This window comes from Temnothorax curvispinosus, unplaced genomic scaffold, assembly GCF_003070985.1.
Source record: "Temnothorax curvispinosus isolate PA1 unplaced genomic scaffold, ASM307098v1 QBEX01016635.1, whole genome shotgun sequence".
NCBI lineage: Eukaryota > Metazoa > Arthropoda > Insecta > Hymenoptera > Formicidae > Temnothorax > Temnothorax curvispinosus.
The window spans coordinates 11825-34252 of record NW_020226415.1 but is presented as its reverse complement, the minus strand read 5'-3'; the positions used below and the strand labels follow the sequence as shown (position 1 = coordinate 34252).

The 22428-nt window shown below is 36.6% G+C and overlaps 1 protein-coding gene across 1 annotated transcript; it reads left to right on the top strand.

Annotated features, from left to right (window-relative positions):
* The first annotated feature begins 1683 nt into the window (after positions 1–1683).
* LOC112466875 lies at positions 1684–20737 on the top strand. The gene is made up of 5 exons (XM_025035216.1): positions 1684–3342; positions 5405–5949; positions 7547–7866; positions 10791–11099; positions 19419–20737. The coding sequence occupies exons 1-5, from the start codon at positions 3170–3172 to the stop codon at positions 19884–19886; spliced, it is 1815 nt and encodes a 604-aa protein (XP_024890984.1). The 5' UTR covers positions 1684–3169; the 3' UTR covers positions 19887–20737.
* The last annotated feature ends 1691 nt before the right edge of the window (positions 20738–22428 follow it).

Below are 22428 nucleotides of genomic sequence, written 5' to 3'. Positions count from 1 at the left end.
TTTTATTAAACATATAAAACATACATTAATTAATTACAGTACCGTTGCTAAAAAAATTTAATTAAATTTACAGTAATTAAAAAATTATGAAACATTTATTTCTGTATGTATAACGGTGAATTTTCATGTAAATATACAAGTTATTAAAAAATTGAATTACCGTATGCAAACATAAAATGAATTTATCCCTTATGGCATAATAAATGTAAAAAAAAACGCATCTTTTCTTGATTTATAAATACGCGTGTTAAATATTGAAAAGCGTGGGGTTTATGCATTAATCACTCGACAATTATAATCCATATATTCGAAATTTAAACGAAATATTTTAAAAGATAACATTTATCACGTAAAAAGAATTAATAATCTACTTTACGAATAATAACAATAATTTTATTACTTTATAATTTTATATAATTACTAACTATACATATATAATTATTATTCTTGTATCAAAAATCTTAATTTTAACATTATTCTAAATTATTTATCGCAAATACCTTCTTCATTTTTATATTTCCATTCCTTTCTCTTTCTCTTTCTTTCTTTCTTTTTTTCTCTAAAAATCTCTCATGCAATTTTTCTCATCTGCGAGTTTTATCATGTCATAAAAGGTATACATTTCCACGAAAGGTATACTGAAAATTGCTAGATATTCGCGTCTGATGCGCCAGCGAGATTATACACCTCAGTTCCGAGATCCAATACATCATGCATGGGACTTCCATTTCTATCACTAGAGTGTCGCATCGACAAATATTTTATTCCGCTGGGACACGCGCATGTATACAAAGTATACAAGAAAGCTGTCATAACTGAATTTCCATTCTATTTGTAATAACTTTTGTTTGATTTTACTTGTGTCTTTTCATCTTTTTGTTTTATACGATGCATAGCATTCGCTTTTAGAGAAATTGGAGACGCATACTTTTGGACATTAATATCTTTGAATCACTCTTGCTATTGATATTCCATTGTAAACATTTTTCTGAACAAGTCTGACTATCTATGTACATCTTAATTAATTATAAATATATTTAATAAAAATATATTTCAAACATATTTCTATTAAATAATAGAAAAGTTGTAAATTGAATTTTATTCGTGTATGCAAAAAATAAAACTTAATCTTATTTTCTTTACTTAACTTTACTTAACTTTAATTATTTTCGATTAAAATTTTCTTCCATGGCATAGGATTTAATGGGGCATTTAAACTATAGACATAGTATATAGACATAATAAAACTTTCGTTTCGGGCAAATCACTTAATATACATATGCGCTACATAAAAATTGTCAAGGTATCAGATGTTTTTCGATACTGAGACGTCCTACATAAATAGTAGGATTTTATCATAATAGAGTTTTGATATTTTTCAAGAAAAGGACTTATGTAGATTCTTCGATGTATCCTACGTGGATTGCATTGAAGCTGACATGTAAAAAAACATTTCACCCGAGCGTATCGGGTAAGGACACGGCTCACGGCTCACGGTGAATAATTCCATTCGCAGGTCCAGCTTGACTCGCGCAGAAGTGGGCCGGTCAGCCCCGAGGCTGTAGGCCAGTTCGTATTAAGTACTCGAGGACCAGGCGGAAGGAAATTCGTAAGAAAGAGACGGGCCGAAGGAGCGAGAGAGAAGGAAGTGGAATTTGCTAGAAAGAAGAAAAGAAAGCCGAAAAATTAATTGGCTCCAAACACCTTACGGTTAAAAACGAAAAAAAAAGACATCGTTCTAAAGATCGATCAACGTGTGCGGAGATAATTGCGTGACGATAATGAGACCGGTTTAGAGGTATCGCGTCGATACCGAGCGGAAATCATGATTCAACAATGAAGAAACAAGGTTGAGAGATTCAACGAACGCAAAAGCGTCTGCGAATCAAGAGTGAAATGTTCCTGCCGGCTGTTTCTGAACGCGGAATTGCGAAGAGAGGTCCGTGTGGAGGAGAATAACGGTTAGAAAATTAGACGCCGGTCTGCCTCGAGGCAACTTACATTTTCTACCAGGGACTAGACGTGCAGAAAATCGTGAGAGAGAGAGAGAGAGAGAGAAAGAGAGAGAAAGGAAGAGACTCTAACCTCGTCAAGAACAAAGTGAAGTCAAAGCTAAGAAAAACGTGGGGTCGAGCGAGAGTAATCAGCACGCGCCATTCTAATGGATATGATTATAAAAAGAGTCAATTTTTAAATATTATTCCACCATTATGAAAATGTCTCATTTATATGCCTGTTGCAAAATATGGAAAGAAAAAATTGTTTTTATAAAATAATTTAAATGTTGTATTTCTATGTGTCCAAGAGAAATTTTACTTATAGTAATTTCAGAGATCAATTTCAAGAACGAGAAAGCTAAATTAATTAAACGCTTGCTAATCAATTTAACGTGTAGGGCATGAGAGTAGAACGCGCGCAATCAAGGAATAACATTGACGTAGAAACGAAGATGTTGATTCAAACAAGAATAGTATTACAGGAGAAATTATGCTCGTTTACTTAGGAGAAATTGACCACGCAGCATGCAATCGAAGAACCTGTTCTCACAGTGTGTGTGCAAACAAACAAATAATCTTAGAAATCACTCTCTCAATAAATAAATCTGAAAAAGAAAGATATGTGGTTGAAATTCTAACCAGAACCATTAATTCAATTAATTGACGTCACTCATACACGTGAAAGACTTTTGTAGGTAGTAATTTTAAAGATAATTTCTATTTGAAGAAACGCTCATCGTAGAGTATTCGAAATCGATTTGACTGACGAAGGTCTAAAGGCAGCTAAGGCATACGCAAGTAAATTGACAAAAAGAGACATCATTTCGATAGATTCGCCTTCGAATACATCGTGAAAAGTATCAATTTGCGAGAAAATACGCGGAAGGTGGGACGCCGAGCCAAGGTTCGCGAAAACGCGTGGCTGATAGGTCAAAGATCGCATCGAGGACAGAGAGAAAGGACCGTGAAAGTTACGAAGCGGAGGTAGAAGAAAAGCCGACTTGAAAAGTGGATGGTGCGTCCCGGAGACGGAGGGACCGTCGTAAAGGTGATTCTCAAGTAGCATTTTAACCCCCGGTCCCACGAAAGGAATAAATAAATAAAGAGTTCGGCGCCTACGTCGAAGGGAGATAAAAGCGTTAGGAAAGTAAGGCGGCGAAGTGGGCGCGAAGATGAGCAGGCAAAGTGTACCACCCCCAGGCATCAATTCCTGCGAGAGGATCAGGCCGGAGCGACCCAGAAATACGATACAGAGGCTGGTATGGGGTCCCGGAACGCAGTTCCAGGTCGGTCATATCGGCATCCCGGAGGATGAGGGCTCGAATCCGCGGATGGCATTAAGAAGGTACGTGGACCATATCTTGCGGAAGTTATTAAATTGCTCAAATCTATTGAATCTTGGTGTTTCGAAGCAGCGATCCTCAAACCCTGCAAAAATCGTGTATGTTATTACCTGAAAAAGTGATAGTAGGTATTCGCGTAATCTTGTAAAAACTAGAAAGTAAAATTCGGTAGAAAGAAATTTATAGGAAATGAGCATATAAGTGCTATTAAAGCTTCAAAATTTTGTTTGTATAAAAATGGCATCACAATAAGAGGACGGGTTTGAGAATTGCTGTGTTAAAGACTTGTCGCGTTTCTGACTCAGTTTTAATTACACGTTTCCTGAATAAGAATATGTCTTTCAAAGATCTTTATGCGATACGCATATATTTTTTATACGTTCACAGTGTCGTTACGTTCTAGATGTGTCATCTTGTATAATGAACATACTGAACCCGCTAATTAAGAATAAATAACGCGCGCTGCGATTACAGTGCTACGGAGTACAGTGCTTTTATACATCATATTTACGAGAAGAATCGTAATAAAGGATTCCATGAGGCAATAATACGGTTTATAATTACATTTTGATTAACGTCGACGTGAGATCGTGACGCCCCGCTGTCTGCATGTAACTAGCATCGAATTGCATTGTGCCCTCTCTCCCCGAACCAAGAATCAGAGATAATTACCATCATATCCGTCAGACAGAGAGTCGCGACGTGTAATAGGTTTATTTAATCCCGCTATACGCGTCACGCGCTAATGGAGTATCGAGAGAGGAATCAGCGTGACAATTAATTACGTAAAGACGATCGATCACAAATATAGCACGCACATGAAAACCATAGTGCAAAAAGCAACGATGAAAATTACTCGAATAATAACAGAAATAGAGATGTAAGCGGCACGATAAATCTGCTTAACGCCGTTTCCTAATAGCAGTAATTCACGCGGTAATAAATCGCCAGCGGAACTATTTGTCTACGAGGTAAGATAAATTAAACGCGATGCAATTTCTTAATAACGGTAATTCACCATTACCGATTGATCGCTGTGCTTGTGCGAGACTTAGCGAGCTAGATAATTAGTGCCGACAGTATAGCCTTACGTTTCATTAATCCATAATCACGTGTGTATCGCACAATAAAATATTTATTACAATATTTATTAATCGTGATTAGGTGAAACTTTATCTACTTTCATCTAATAAAATTTATAAGTTTGCTTCATGCGCATTCAATCGGCTGGATCAAAGCGTTTTACAGTAATCTGCCTTTTTATAGTTTTTAAATGCGCATTAATATTTACAAATAACGGTCGCTGTAATTTCAATTTAATACGTGAAGTATCGTGACTTATATTTTTATTTCCTGATTTTACTCGGATTTTAATTCAATTGTATAATCGGATTATAGAACAGAATATAAAATTATATATTCTCGCCTTTCAGTTGCATCCCATTACAGTTCACAAAATAAAATATCAGATATACATAATAGGACATTAATCGCACGTGAGATTTATATATATTTCTGATTAAAGTTGAATTATATAGTCATTACAAATAATTATAAATTCAAACTATAATCGATCATCCGATATTTCCACAAATCTCTTTTAGCAGCACCATCCATGTTACACAATTATAAATATGTAGCTTTATTGTGTTTCCAAAGCAAACCATTTTATAAGACATTTGACGACAATAATTTTTTATATTTTCATCACATTTGATGGGATTGTGTATTTGCCTGATTCCGTATATTGCTTATCTGACAGGAAAATCATGTCTAACATAAACAGCATAACACAATAATCAAAAGTTCAAGTGTATAAAAACCTCTCGCTGCTATAAATATCGTACAATATATTTTATGCCAATTATCGTGTCTTCGTTGTCATGAATAAACATTACTTTCGTATATCTAGCTAGCAAATAAATGAGATTAATTAGTTCACGTTATCTTACAGTTAACGCTTGATTCATTTTACTTTCCTGACACTGTTCTAAAATGTTACCGAAATTCTACCGACACGCTACCACAAACAGGATAACACGACAACTACATCCTTTCTTTCAGACTGCTAAGATTGTATGAGGGCAGACAGTATAGGGAAGCAGCCGGGTTCCTAATGAAGCTGCCGCATTACACCTTAAAGACTGCATTGCCGGATATTCCGGTGGACCTGTTGATCGAAACTCTACCGCACAGCCTCACCTTGCTGGAGGCGCTCTATTCCCGATTGGTGGAACTAAACGTCAGCGACACGAAGATCCTGCGGATCGAGCAGGTCCTCTGGAGGATAGTGCACCTGATATCGACCAGTCAAGATCACTTCCGACCGCGAATCTGGTGTAAACTTCTCGTGTCATTGAACAGATTATCGCCCAACACGAAGAACGCGCTGTTATCGAGGAAACGTGCCCTAGAGAGAGCTGTAGAAGGACTCGGCAAGCACGGACTGGTGCCTTCCTCGCAGACAAATATCTCCGAGAATTCCGTTACACCGAATTTAGTACCATTGCCGATGGCACTGAAAGAGGAACTCGAGACACGAATGGAAGCGTACAAATTGGCGTTGCACAAGATCGAGAATTTCGGCAAACACGCTGGGACCAATAAAGGTACATCATTTCAATTGTCGTTAATAAAGCTCGCGTTAATGTCATCAAACATTATCGCTCAAACATTATCGCGCTGTGAATCGATAATAATAATGTTTCTATAAACTCGTATTTTTACATTTATAGATGTTCAGACCATTGTCCAAAAGCTTCAAATTAAAGTCACAATATTACTCAATTTTCGTGACGGTATGAATAATCTAACAGTCATAATCATAAATCATATCCAGTTTTATGCGACAACCGGCACATTAATCAATAGCGATAAAGATAGATGGTAACCATGTATTCTTCAATTATATGTTTAATTATTCGAAAAATGAGTATTAATTATCGCTGGCAAGCAATTAGCAAAGCAATATTTTGCGATTATATGCTGTTTTTTTTTTTCGCAAATTTGCTTAAATTTCCATAATAAGATTTGGCATTACAACCATCACGGCGATACATTGAAGCACATGATTATCATCGGCTGATGCGCAATGAGATTAGCGTGCATCGCTAACTCCATCGGAATAAAGTTGTGCGGTCGTTTCGTCGCGCTGCCTGTATATTTGGAGCTCCGCGGAACCGTGAAGCATTGGATTTTAACGGAGCCACGAACGCCATATTACGTTTACAAATGCAAATGGACTAATGTCGGGCGCGTGTTAAGCCATTTACATTTACATAGGGGACTGCACACTTCTCTCGTTCGTGGATAGCTTCCCACGACGCGCAATCTGAGACGCGTCATCACTGGGACGTTTCCGTAGAGAAAGGTGCTAAAGACGAAAGAAGTGTGCATGCGTAGAAAGATAAGCGACACCGCATAAATATTGATAAATGTCTAGAGAAATGTTACTTTCACGGTATCATCCCGTGAAAATAAGTCCAAGATATCAGCAACTATTCTTTTTTAATAGTCAACTTTTATATCCTTTTAAATCCTAGTTTTAAACATATATTTTTGCAACCGATTGATTCCTTTCTTTAACCATTATAGCTTTTAATTGCTTTGATAAAACTATTTTAATTATATTAAAGCTGTTTTTAATCAATTTCATGTTATTAGTAATCTCTAATCTCTGCATCATGTAAATTTAATTTATAATTTAATTTAGCAACAATTTAATTATATGTTAAATGTTAAATAAAATTAATGTCTTTTACTAGGAGATAGAAATTATTTCACGGCTTTATCGATTAAATAAAGAAAGGTATATTCGCATATTATGATATAATGGGCATAGACTGTCGTCCGAACTATAACTTATTGGAGCGTGAACCTGTCGCAATTTGTACCTCGTGCGCGAGAGTGCGGATATGCCGCATAATTTAATTTTGTCTCATTATATAAAGGAAAGTATGGCATATTTAGTTATGATGTCAGATACTCCGTGATTTCGCTGTTCATGCCGGATATCGGGCCGGCTATCTACGTAGCCCGAGGCACTGTAAAAAGACGACGGTGGATGCAGTAATAATCGCCTCGCGCCATCATCGGTTCCGCTCTAATAATAAAAAATAATAATAACGACCGACGAGAAAAAGAGAGAGAGAGAGAGACAGCTAGAGATAGAGAGAGAAGCTCTGATCTTTTCTTACGCTTTTGTAGCGGATCAAGGTGTACAGGCGGCTTCGCATCAGCGGCAGCTTTCCCTGAAGTACAGCGAGATCCAGCAGCGGCTGATCGATAATCAAAGCCTGTTGAACACCTTGGAGAAAGCGGGCGGGCCGTGTAGCCTGGAGAATCTACTAGCGGAGCTGAAGCACCGGGTCGAGCAAGATAAGGAGGCGCTCCGGCAATGGACGGCCTTGAGGAAATCGACGTCCGGATCGACGAATGCGAAGAATCCGGCTCTCGCCGCCAGACTGTTGCAGTTTTCGCGGGGCTGCGCGCTCGCCCTACAGCTCATGAGCGAAGATAATCCGCAGGTAGGGATTATAAAAACGTTTCCATCCGAACATTCCCAAAATGTAATCCTCGGAAACGCGCAAGAGAACATTCCTATCTTCCTTCCGCATTTTGTGAAAAAGATCAAATAAAGTTGCGCTCAATTTTAGAGATTAACTTGGATAATAAAATGATATTTGTAGAACAAATTCGACTTCAGATAGATGAAGAAATAACGCTTCAAGCTTGCTATCCCAATAATACTCGCGTAAGAGAGCTGTCTTCACCTATTATATCTATACCCATGAAACAATTCGCGGCGACCGTCTCAAGCGTAAAAAAAAGCGTGAAAGAGTTTAACACAGAAACGGCGGACTACTAGAACAATGGGTGCGTCGTATACGATCGCGGCGATTCATTTTTCGAGCTCCGTGAGAAGCCCGCATGGTCGGTCGTAACAATAAGAATGGCAAAGAATCTGCGCCGTCAGGCGCGAGAAAATGACCCCGAAACATACGACAACAACACGTGCAACTGCTACGATTCCCGCGAGATTGCGGCTTGCGACTTGCGACTCCGGCAGCTGACGCGTCCAAGACGAAGCCACGGACGATGTCAAAGGCGCCATATGTAACCACTGTGGAATCCCATAAGAGCCCCTACGGCGGACCTAAATTACACGAGTTTATTCCTGTACCTGCTTACATTCGATTCCTCCCGACTAAGCTGACAGTGGCATATGGCACCGTAAACGCGCAAGCAACTCAATATCAATCGTCGAAATAAATTGCACGCGAATTAACAAATAAACGAGGCGGGATTGTCAACCTGGATAGGGTACAAATTAAAACGAATATGACAACGTACGTGAGATCTGTGTTTAAACACACCGAGTTTAAACTCGAGCGAGCAGAAACTGTGCATAAATTATTTCCATTAATGGATATAGCACATATATAAGCACATATAGCGCATATTTGATACGCGAACGTCATCGCTTCGAAACTTGAGTCGGAATAAAATATTATTATACGGCATATTAAATGGTCTACGCATGCGCTCGCACATGCGTTTCGTTAATAATAACGTACGTAATAACCTGCCCATTATTGCGAATCAAATAAAAGTTATATTTTTTAATCGAGTGCAAAAAATGAGCGCGCGCTATGGGCAATGCGATTTATTGCAAATTCCATAATTCGCATGTTTTCTTTCTATATAATTTACGATTGAGGACGCGATTACGGAGTTTCGAGTAATATTTTCTCGTCGAATTTATCGCAAAGTCAATATATACAACATTCATGAGAGACATGTTTTCGAGCGCGCGCGTGCGCGACGTATTAATGTACGCGAAGCGTTAATACGGGCGTTATGATTAATATCGCGCATATATATATTAGTGCCAAGTCATAAATTATCGCCGTTGGGAACGACGACGCACACACGTGATAAATATTTCACGCGTCCGGCGTTCGGCGTCCGGCTGCCTGCCGCGTCCGTTGCGTCGCCGCGCGGAGCTTCGCGGCGCAATAAAGATTGCAAATTAAATCCTGCGTCGTGTTGCTGGCTGATACGCCCAGGGTTTTCAGCGGCGTTTTGAAAAAACGCAAAACACAACATCCCGATCGCGACCAGTGCTATTTACGTGACGCGTCGCGGCGTAACAAGTCCGCCTACGGGAATAGCAATCTCTCTATTTCGCCGGGCAATACGAACGGCGAAATTAGTTTGCACACACATTACCTTTGTCTTCCCTCTTTTTGAGTGAGACAAGAATGGAAGGACGACGCTTTGATGACGAAAATAATCACGTCCAGCTCGATCGAGGACGATATTCGGTGAAACGGTGTCTAAAATGTTTCCAGCGAAACGCACAACGTTCACCCTTTCACGAAATTTAGCGAGATTTCGGTTGGAAATGCGGCGAATCCTGCTGTCGTCAGGTGTTTAAACGGATTCTCGATAATGAATGCGCACGGCGGTGCTCTCACGATTGCATTACTATCTCGTCAAATTGGAAACAAAAATACGCGAATAATTATCTTATTTACTCTCATTTGCGGACGGCAATAATGGGGAGTAGTAAAAAGAGTGGAAATAGTGGCACCTAGATTGTTATATAACAGAATTGAATTGGAAAATCGGTCGCGGCATGCCAAAACGCGTTAATTGCTTTCCATTGAGTGCATTTTAATTGGAAGCTCGGAGTCGACTGCAAATCCCAATCGAAAACGAGTGGATCAAAGAGTGGTTGCTACGATTAGTATAAGTTTCTCCATAGTACATCCACTCGATTGCTTTAGTATGATAATAGTAGTAATAGTACTCTAGTCTTTCACGCGATAATGTAACGTAATTTGCGTGAAAGCAAAACGTTATCTTTTTCAATGTTTTTTTATAAATTCAAAATATAATAAAAAATTGATTGACAAATAAATAATATCAGCTAAATAATTTTTGTTTCATTTGTCATAAGCAAGATAAATTCTAACATTTTTCCGCAGTTATCTCAGCCTATTCCGATATTCGCTAATTTTCAAGTTCCCTGATTTTATTTTTACTTTCCATGCCCACAGAAACACTGTTTTAGCATATATAATAATTTAAAAGATAAGAAAGTTCTTCAAAGTTTTACGAATTATAATATAAAACCAGTGCAAAATTTAAAATTACAACGAATCCATCAAGTTAATATTTTAAAGATAGAAAGAAAGGAAACATGCCCTAAAAAATTAAAGCATAGTCAAGTCAGGTGTTTATCCCTAGTCAATCTTTAGATGAGTATCTCTAGTCAATAGAGATACTCGTTGCAAAGGAAATAAATATTCAGATATAAAAATGAATATTCAAAAAATGAATATTCAAAAATGTATAAAACTCTCTGCAGACGAAAAGACAGTGTTTTATAACCAAGCACTTGTGCGTCTAAAGCCTGTGCTATATCACGCGTTCTCCCGTGCAGGTTTTCCATTTGGACGAAAATCTCGGCGATGACTACGAGGAGGAGTCCAGCAGCGCTGGCTACCACACGGACGAGAGTTGTAGCCCGACTCCGGAGCCGGTTGTAACGGGTAGTAACTGCGAGGTACTCAGCGTGGAGGAAAATTGCTCGGATTTAACCTCGACGAGTATCACAGTGGAACAGCTCGCCGAGAGGTACGGCGCACTCTACGCCCAGGCCAACTTGCATACCCTGGATGCCCTGGACGCCCTGGAGTCCCTCAAGGACGCTCCTGATTTAAAAGCGAAGATTCTCTACTCGGTGGTGGTGGTGAGTCTCATTTTAAGTCGAGTAATTGTAAATGGAACCAAAAGGTGCTTCTCTTTTCGCTAAAAACTGCGATATTACTTGTCAACTGAATAACTACTTTTTAATCGTACTTGAAATCTCATGGTCCTATTTCTTTTGAATAATATTCTAACTTTAATATTAACAAAAAATAAAATATATCAATATAAATCAAATATTTAATCAAAAATGTTTTAAGTAAAAGATAAATTTAAATTATATGATAAATTAATCAGCGATGTTCGACATATAGTATTATATACATAAATCGCAAAATGAGAAGTCATACTAGACCAGCGGAAATCCTACTTTTTCTCGTCGATCAATTTAACGTGACTTTCGTCATATGAAAGTGGCCGACAAAAGGCGCAACGATGCGGCCGCGAATTATTATATGAATAGCACTCAATCATCCGCAGAAACGTGTACGAATTAGCCACGTGCAGGCACGAAATTGTACGTATATTCACCGGTTGCACAATACGTCACTGTCCCGTTTCGCGCCTGTATTAATAAAATACGAATAAAAAGTTTTCCAGTAAATATACTTAATATTGTAGTCTAGTTTAGGCTAATACAGATGGCCCTCGAATAACAACGGTATTTGAATTGCACGGAGTCTCGAATAGCATGGTAAAAAATTGACAACTCTTGAATAACACGGTCCTTGAGTTACACAAAGTTGGAATAACACGTTCACTCAATAAAAAAAATATACCCACATACGTAGATGCGGGGATAGAGCTTTGTTGTTTTTTAAAAGTTTTTTTAAATAATTTCTTGGAACTGCCCTATTGCGTATGTATCTGGAATCTTGAATTGCGTAATTTTCAATAACACAGGACCAATTAATCGACGACTACCTGTATCTGTTTGATTTCGTTAATACACGATCATATGAATAATTAATTAATTAATTAATTAAATTTGTAGGAATCACGCTACGTAAAAGAAATTTGCTTATTTTGATTGCAATCTAATTAACATTTTGGCAAACACGTGTTTACGCTAATAAAAATGCGATTGATACTATACGAGATAGTAATAACAATCATAACATACCTAAGTTTTCAATAGGCCTGTTCGTTTTAGCTGAACTTCTTGCACGGTTCATCTTTTCTCTTTTTCTCTCCAACGTGAAAAGAAATGTTAGGTATATTGCAATAAAAATAAGCACATTTTTTTTACGTAGCGTGATTCCTACAAACAACTAATGATTCGTTATATATAATTTTCTATTTTTTTTTAATTACTACAAACATACGATATAGGAAGCCATTTCGATTCTTCTGTTCCTATAAACGTACAATTAATTATTCCAGCATATTGCTTCACACGTAAATCAATAAGCGCCAAAATAAACAAATTTCAATTATTTCGTAATGTAATATAAATAAAAGATCCTTTCGTTTAAATCAATAGATGTAATTTAATTCTCGGAAAAATATTATAAATGTTCACCGTTTATTTTAGAAAAATAAACTATAAAGCTATTTGTTTAATGTACACTGTAAACACATTTGCATCCTCGTATACCAGTTTTATACTGCAATTGCATATTGAAGCCGGAGTGTGTGCGAATCTCGTTTGTATAATAAATGAGAAATAAATTCGAGAGACGATGATACGATAAAAATCCACGAAAGTCATCTAAAAAATGAGCTATTAGTGTAATGCATACATAATTAAGCTGATACATACGTGCACACGAACCTAGATAAGCTTACAAGAATTGTATATACGTTGTCAAGAGCAAACGCAGTTCATGTCAAAGGTTTTAGAACATGCAGCGAGATATTGGATTACACCCCAACTCACAGCGAAATCTGTTACACCGTAATTACATCGAGTGAGAGATTAAGCTATTTAATGTATATCCCGAAAAATGTTTCTCATATGCGTAATATAATTGTTTTATACAAATCTTTTTTAATATATTACACACGCATGCGTCGATGCGTTAATTTTGATAATTTAAAAACTCATCTGTATTAATTGAATTACGCAATCAAGCTGACATGAATATTTTTATTCGAAAGCAGATATTGAAAATTGGATAACATTTTTCAACTTTTTTAATCACACCAGCAGCGTATTGCTCCTTTCAGATTCTGTTACTCCAAATATAAACACGTTTCTAAAAATAAAGTCGCATTAGTATCGCGTGTCAACAAGGATGATCGTACTATGAACTATCGTATAAGCTCGCCAAGCTCATTTTCGCGTGACATTGCATCACGAGTATCACGACATTGACTGTTACTTCGCAAATCGCTATGGAAACTGAATGTCGTGCTGTCGCGACATTGAAAGCTAACGACATCACATCAGCTTGATCATTTATCACTAGTAATATACAATAAGACATAACATATGTCTCTAAAAAATATGTTGGCAAAATTAGGATTTAGACTTTCCCATTACTGCAAATCCAAGTGTATTATTTTTGACTGAAACTCTTTTTACACATTTCTTGTGTGTTAAATTACGTTATTTACCATATTTAATCAGATTAAATTAAAAGTTAATACGTTCAATCGTGTTAAATGACGATTTAAAATGGTAAGGAATGTGTAAGAAAAATTTCAACTAAAATAATACACTTGGATTTACAGTGATGTGCGTATGTAAAAGAGTAGAGTTTGATGCTTTCAATATACCGTACCTGGGATACATCTCAATCAGACGCGACGAAACAGATAAATCGTAAACCTTTCACGCGCGTCCACGATCAATTTCAATGTTCCGCCAGCATCGAAAAAGTCGCGGTTGTGTGTCGTGAGGAAGACAGAGAGTCGACGAAATCTAATGGGAACGCACACACTCGGCCGAGAGTGTTGCGGTATGTCGACAAACACTTGTTCTCCACTTGCACTCTCACGTCAGATAACATGAAAGCCGGGTGCCAACGAGGACACCGAGGCCTGCATGCACTCCGTGTGCAAGCGCGCGCTCCGTGTTTACACGTGCTGTAATCACGCTTTAAAGGCTACTATACCATACCGGATCTACTACCGTGTTTCCTTTTCGTCGAAAATATTCCGCGAGCAATATGTATGTTATCCGCAGTCAATATCTTCCCCCCTGGCAACAACTCAATGGAAAGTTGTCGTTTTCCACAACGTTTAAATATTAAATTTCGATAGATAAGTTTATAATATCAAACTTTTTTTTAATTAAAGTTTGCGCGAAGTCAAGCAGATAATGAGATCCTGCTTATCTACCCCTGAAATTTAATTTACAGAAGCTCCTCTATTTTCAGTTGCTCGCAATTCAGACTGTTGATGCTTCGCTTGCTCTGACGAAGAGAAATCGCTCTCTTTCTCTTTTTCTCTATCAAACTGATCAAGACTAATTACGTGCGAAGGAATAGAAACGTGAAGTGCGTATAAAATATGATTCTGTGCATTTTTTTCGAAAGTAGAGAATACACAAAAAAGAAAAAATTCGTTCAATTTCAGGTCATGACAAGTGCGATTTAAAAGAGTGAGAATACAGGACGCACGATAGAATCAATAGAATAGCGACGCGCAATATTACATCTAAAAATCTATAGATCTTCGGATCTCACACTGTGTAAAGAAGTGATAAATTTCTTTTATCTACTACTTTAAACCGGTATTTACAAAGTAAATTCTTCATTGTAGATGAAGCGTAAAGCGACCCATTTCGCGTCCGCGCCGTGTCGTCTCGTTGATCCAAATAATTTCATTATAGCGGAAAACTCCATTTTATGATCAACGGAGTCTTTGAGCAAAAAATTACCGACCTCTCGTACGACATACTTTTTAAAATTTTAAAAGCGGCTATTACATCGCAAATACGTACAAAATTTAAATTAATTATTCAAAGGGGGGTGTACGCGATTATTAATATTAATTCTTGATGTTTTTTAATTAAACGAATTTTTCTTGCGTTAATAACTGCACTTTATATACAGACTGTATTTTATGATCGCGTAATGAAAGTAATTGCAGTGTAAACGGGAAAAAGTCGGTATGCCTTCGCGAAATATTAATCCGCATAAAAACACAAAACTCTTAATTAGCAGCAAAATGCAAAGTGCGAACGGAGTGTGCTTTAAAATTGCGCGTGTTTTCGGAGGAAATTCCATTATTTAAAACAAAATGGGTGTTTTGCAAAACAGTACGTGCAAACTCCATTTCCAGCGTATTGGCTTTTAATATTTCTTTTTATTTGTAAGTGGAAAGTGAAACGCAATGGGGAGAAAAAAAGGATAGCCGTGAACGAGAGTGCGAGAGATAACTTTTTATACGCGGGAGTTAATCTTAAAATGAATTTCGAGCAGAGGATCGACAGTTTTTGTATATATAAGTATGCTGCAAGATTATTTTTACTACCACCACGCACCTGTCTCCCGCCCGATCGATGGACCATTAACGTCAAAGCCGCCGGGGAGGAAAAGAGCGAAGAGATGATGATCGGGTGGTGCGAAAGAGGGGAGCCGAAGGGGAAGCACACTTTTGCGATAGAGCATACTCGGCAAGCGACGGAGAAAGAGAGAGAGACGCCTAGTCCGTCAGCCTGAGGCTATTAGGTACTTTGCATATTTACACGGATACATACAGGTGCCTTTCACACGGATATCTGAGAAATCGATGAACTAAAATAAATATCCACGAAGAAAGCGACACACACGCGCTAACACGGACTATTCCTCCTCGATACCTCACGCGCGCGCGTTTATGTCACCTTGTAGAATGGACTGCTGTCACTTGGTCGATAACCCGACGATTCGCAAAATACATATTTTCCCCGAGAAGTGTTACCGCGTGTGATTTCGACGACGATGTCAGGAACTGGTGGCCAAGCCACGAATCCAACACGCGTCGTTTTCAAACAAGCAACTGGCAACTAATTCCATTGTGAATATACAGTGGATTTATATCGACGATACGATTTATACTAATTATAAGCCTGAAATAGCTTAATGTATATGTATAAACTTTTTCGCAACTTTTTACCTCTCATGCAAATATCCCCAAGACAGGATAAAGCATTGAAGGACGAACAAAATATTGGCAGCCACTGATCGACATTTCAAAGACCCGAAATCCAGTAAAATGTCCTTTAAAGAAAGCTTCTTCGCCGCTTACTGTCGTATCAAATAAAGTACGAAAGGCAACCACTTTCTTAAATAATGCAGACGAGATATCTAACTTGCTTTTCCGCCGGTATTTCCGTCGCTATCTAGTTTCGCGCACAGATTTTCCGGTAAAATAAGCACGGCGGAGGCACTTCCTCACTACTATTTGCCTCGTGCATTTTTATTTTCTTTTACGAGGAAGCTTTCATCCTCACATGTACCTTGAATGTGTTTGTAGATAGAACGTGGCGACCGTGTGTCAGTGCTGATAAGTCATGATACTTTCTTAAAACAAGATTAGTTACAATATCAGCTGTGTTAATTTGTAGATATCGACTTGAAATTGTCCACGGATAAACATTTAAATCATTTTAAGTTAATACTAATTAATTTATCTATGGTAACTTTTGCTGATATCAATATCAAGAATCTTGAAAGTACAGAACACTTATAATATTAAACTTTGTATGCGCGAGAGTTAATATTAAAATGAATTTCGAATAGGGAATATTCCTCCTATATGTATAAACGATATTTCATATGTATAAGTATTCTACACTATTACAAGATCAAGAGATACAGTCTCGCGCCAAGTATATTTTTCATCAGATATATCTTTTCATAAGCGTTATTTTTCTTATCACCAACGACTCAATTCTACGAGATTAACTTAGAATTGATAAAAATGTGGAGACATAAGAAATAATTTATGAATATAAATAATTTCTTTAACGATAAATTACTTTTTCGATTAAAGACAAATACCGACATGTGTTTGAAAAAAATATTTTTCATGTCGTTTCACATAATAATCATTTTGTAGAAAATTTAAGATCCTATAAATGCTGACGAATTAATGATATAACTGTTAACTATTCAGTTAAATTGTTTTAAGTTTTCTCAACGTTCAATGTATCAATTAATCGAATTCTGCAAAATACAACCAACTGATATTCAAAATATTATTTGCGTTGCTTTCTTGATACAATTGCGAATGTGATAGAGCAAGGTGTATCTATATACAGCTGACAGCCTATCGCCTCGCGGCTAATATGTTGCATAGCGGAAAGATGGCTTTCACACACGAATACGCGAGAAGCATATGCGATAAAATAGATATTGTAAGGCGTTTTTTTTCTAATGAAGACGTTTTTTCGCTCTTTCTTACACACCCACGCCCACTGTACAGAGTGTCCCAGAAATACTACTCCTCTCGACTGTAAATGAGATGAGAGAATTTGTTAGAGAGATAATCGTCTGTTAGAGACTGCAATTCCTCACGTCGCTGCTTACACAAATAACAGCTTCAGCAACCGATTACAATTCAATTTAATGCTGCGGTATGGACTGAAGCCCCACGCTACATTCAGCCGGCCGTCACGCAGAGCAGTCAAAGTCTAACTAAGTTCTAACTCAATCTCGTGGAATTTCGTGTATATATCAGCAGTTCTCTAACTTTCGGCATTCTTGATGTTAATATTTAATATCGACCAAAAGTTATCATAAATCTGTAACTATAACAATAACTTGAATGCTCCTTCATGATAATTGACAATTGATATCATTTTCAAAGTTTTTATAATAATACGTATTTATATAGCTCTCGATTTATATTAAATTGGATAAAATAATTGCGATCCTGAAATATAAATCTTTTTGAAATAAATTACCGATAATATAATATTTCTACATTATCGATTCAAATGTAATGAAATATTAGGGCATGATTTAATCAGGATATTGTTACAAGTTTTCGTTACGTTGTAATTTTAATGTTTTAATCAGAAGAATGTTTGCGTCAAAAGTTTTTAAAGTCGAGGTTTTCAAACTCCTCGTGAATCAACTCGGACAATATCGATTTCTTTTAAGCAGCAGAGAATACTGAGTTATACAAACGAATGGAGAAGTTAGACCGCATTGTGCTCCTAGTAACATACCAATTAAAGTCTAGCTAGTTTCTCTTCAAAAATTCATCTTGTAAGTAAAAAATGCACGAGTTGTAATATAGCAAACGCGAACGTTTGTATGCTTGTAACGGTACCGGATAAACAGTTAGCCGTTTAAAACGAGCCGTTGTTAAAAGCGGTAATTCATCAACAATGCTCGTAAATTATCACTGTAAACCCGATGGCAAAGAGGATTCTTTCGTGTCATGTGATTCTACGGAATGTCGTCGCAATTACGCGATAACCGGAAAAACGTAGAAGAAACACGCTCGCGTGCCATCAAATTAAAGCAACCGGTATTTTTATAACAATAACTTCAACGCTGCTCCGATTTTCACAGATTACGATCGACATATACTGTCAGCAGTAAAATGTGTTAGTAACAATTTTTAATAAAGTACAAAAATTGCTACCAACAATTCGAGCAATTTGAATATAAATATGTTAAAAATTTTGCACATAACATCAATTTTCGGACAAATATATAATACAAATATATCTCGTAAATGCAGAGAAATTAAAAGAAATTGTCATCGTGTTTGAAATTACATTAAATATGTGAACGAGTATGATTATTGCGATTATTTAGCACAAGCAAAGATTAATAACTCAGAATAGAACTCGACTTTTAGTGAATACTTCTCAACATTTTAGGTTTTGCGACACTGTTGCCACATTTTTAAAATATGGTAAAGAATAAAAAGTTGTTATAAATCTTGTGAAAATTATCAAGCATCTAATAAAAGTATAATTATGATTTACTCGATAAGATGTAGAAGATACAGTTTTTAATGATAGCCACAACTTTGCAAAGTAATGTTTATCAAATATAGTTTTCTTAATTCGATGTCATAAGTATCATAAAATTTTTGCACAAAGAAATTATTTAATCGTTTGCACAACGATCTCAACGTGGAACGTATATATTATGTGTCGACGTTAATCATGAATCAGCGGACGTGTTCTAAAACCTGCTGCAACTCTAATCTCTATAATACCTAACATCCGTTCATGATAATCGTGCTGCATATTGAAAGGGTCGCACACAAAACGTGCCCAACTCCTTCCGCATTCTGTTCTATTCATCTTAAATATCTTAATAAACCACAGAAGAGATTTGCAGTGTCTCGTCGAGAAGACGTGCGTAATTTGCACGCGCAATTATCTAGCGACATGCATATTTTAGAACAGAATTAAAGGGCTTACCAATTGCGGCGTCCGTTAACCGGCATGTCTTGACCTTTGCAGCTCTCGTGGCGTCTAGCCGGCATGGTCCAGACGTCGAGGCGCCTGGAAGCCTTGAAAATCCTGAACGGCGCGACCGCGGCCCAGACGGCGGCGGCGACTCCAGAGCTCGATGAATGCATAAAGCGACAGCTGGCCACTTCCGGGGCGCAAACCGGTTCCCGCGAGGTCGCCGAGCAGGTGGTCAACCAGTTGGAGAGGACACTGTACGACTTTCCGTGTCTGCGTGGCTGCGCCGAGGTCAAGAATTACGCCACCGCGTGCTCCACTTTGGCCTGGGCGTGCCTGGCACGTTCCACGCCGTTGGTGCTCGATGCGGCGCAAAGTCTGGAGTTTCGCCGAGAGATACACGTGAGGCATCACGCCTCGCCGAATCCGCACGGGACCAGGATCAGGTCGGTCCTGTGGCCGGGACTTCGGGAAGGTTGTCAAGGTCCCTGCCTTCACAGAGCCGTTGTCCTAACTTGTTAAAGTACTGCGACTTTTCTATAAAAAAAAAAAGAAAAGAAATTCATGCAGAATTGTCTTTCAAAAACATATTCATGATACGAAAACATTTTTCACATACATAAAATTTTTTAAGTGCAAGTAGTCTCCACACTGTAGAAATCAGCCCCAGGTAAATGAAACTGTACAATAATTTTCTAATGATTTAATTAAATATAAATTAATAATAAAATAATATACTCATATATTTAATAATCGCAGAACAATTTATCTCCGTTTCAAATATCTATTTTAATATATTTTGAAGAAAAGTGTCAATAAAACTTATGCAGATTTACATAACACATTTACATAACACATAATTATAGCATGACACAAATAATTCAAATTTGTGCAATTATCAATTTACAATTTACAGACGTATATAACCGTCTCTCTGTAGTGTTTTCAGAAGTGCAATTTGACAACGAAAAGAGAGAGATGTACGTAGGTCGAACTCGCTAATTGAATGTACGGTGAAAGGCAGAGACAATAACGCGTGGGATGCTGCACCGCAGCATGCTCCAATTTCATTCGCGCTTATGATATGCATTCTACACCGTTGACACTTGACGCCGCAACCGGACCTTAAATTTCAGAAACGTATCTCGGGCGTGCTGCTCGCGGTTCCGCTAACCGCGGAATCAAGAATTCAGAGTAGTATGATATGGTATGTTGCGGTACATCAGTCCACCATTTTTATTTACACAAGTCTTATCTATATCACATTGTCGTAAAGAAGAAAAATGAAGATTGACGTTGAACGTATCAATCGATACGTTTGATCCAAAAAAAGATGACGAATAAAAAACAATTACGTAATATACCATATCATAAAATAAATGAATAAGAAATATTCATAAAAATATAAAAAAATGTGCATATGTTTGTCATATTTAATAAAAGATTAACTCAAAAATGAATTATTTATTATTTTCTCGTGAATGATATTATGTATCTTCATATTATAAAACACTTACGTTTCTCCGATAAATGCGGTACCTGTAAAAGACTTTTTTTTCGATTTAACAACTGGCGTTTTAAGAAAAGAAATTCTTTAATTTGACTAATTATTTCTCGAAACTTGAATAGATTGCACAGATATACCTATTTGTTATAATCAAAATACGATTATAGAATGTAAGAATATAATAACGATAGGAAATAAATGGACCATTAAATATTGTATAACGCTAAGAAATATTAATATATATTTTTTATTTATATCTAACAAGCTAAGGGACTTTTTAATGCTCAAATGTATGAAATTTATATTAAATTATACTATTATATTTCGATATAATATCGTCGACTATATTACTCTAACAATAGTCGACATAATATCTTAATAATCAATAAGCTCTATTTTATAATTATAACAAAGCTTATACTGTGTATTATTTTGGTCGCTACAAGTTTATATTAAAATCATGTACATTAACAATAAAAATGTTAATAAAAATGTTTAGCGAAACGTTTATCACGACGTTTATTAAAATATCCAATCAGGACAGAGAGAAAAGGGCGATATTAATTACGAAGACTGATCAAGGCAGAAATTCTAACGAGTCAAATTTAAGCATAATTGGCGCAATTTCGTCTAAAGAGGAAGTCTTAATATACATACACCACCGAAATATACCATATGACTGAGACGATGAGACTGAGAATTATGTGCTTTAAGAATTTAACTGTTCCAATTTCGTTCGACATTAATATATCTATATCGTCAAACAATTTTTACGTTCTTATCGATAAAATTAACATGTAAATATATTATATAGTAAATTATAATTTTTAATTCAATGTGTCTTCACATTATAATTATTATCAATGATATAAAATAACATTTCTAATATATAATTTCAGATGTTAACTCAACACATCCATTACATTCTTTTAAAAAATAAAACAATTTTTTTCACAAAACAATAATCTCATATATCTAATAAATAACCATGTTATATGTCCAATTAGGCGATTTTAAAATAAGAATGACGATTAAGATTTGAAGCGAATAAACGTCATTTAAATATGTGAATTATAAAACGTGATTAACAATTTGCAACGCCTCTGAATTAATGATATCAATTTAACTAGGACATCCGTCCGACGAAAAGTACATCTTTTCTCGGAGTTGTTGATTTAACGTATTTTTGGAATGTGATTGAAGAAGAAAAACTAAAGAACTAAAAGAAAAAGATACGAGATTGTTTCTTTACCCGTTTAAATCTCTCGAGACTCTATACTACTCTCTTGCGTTTTTATTGCGAAAACAGGTGCCTTCGATATGTTTTCGTCGGCAACATCGGCAAAAGTTTTCTGCGTATCCGTCCTACATTTTTTAATAGCGTTTATAAGAAATACACTGCAAAGATATAAAAACATACTGGAAACATATACAATCGAAGTTAATAATGTAAATTCAGCAGTATAGTAAACATAACATGATTATCTGACATATTATTAAGTAAGAATACACGATAATCTCGTATTTAAAATCCAAGATTTATTCTTGTTAACGCAG

Excerpts from the sequence above, each read along its gene's own strand:
- LOC112466875 (XM_025035216.1), top strand. The coding sequence starts at position 3,170 with ATGAGCAGGCAAAGTGTACCACCCCCAGGCATCAATTCCTGCGAGAGG. Across the intron at positions 3,343-5,404 it reads CCGCGGATGGCATTAAGAAG|ACTGCTAAGATTGTATGAGG; the intron begins GTACGTGGACCA and ends CCTTTCTTTCAG. Across the intron at positions 5,950-7,546 it reads ACACGCTGGGACCAATAAAG|CGGATCAAGGTGTACAGGCG; the intron begins GTACATCATTTC and ends ACGCTTTTGTAG.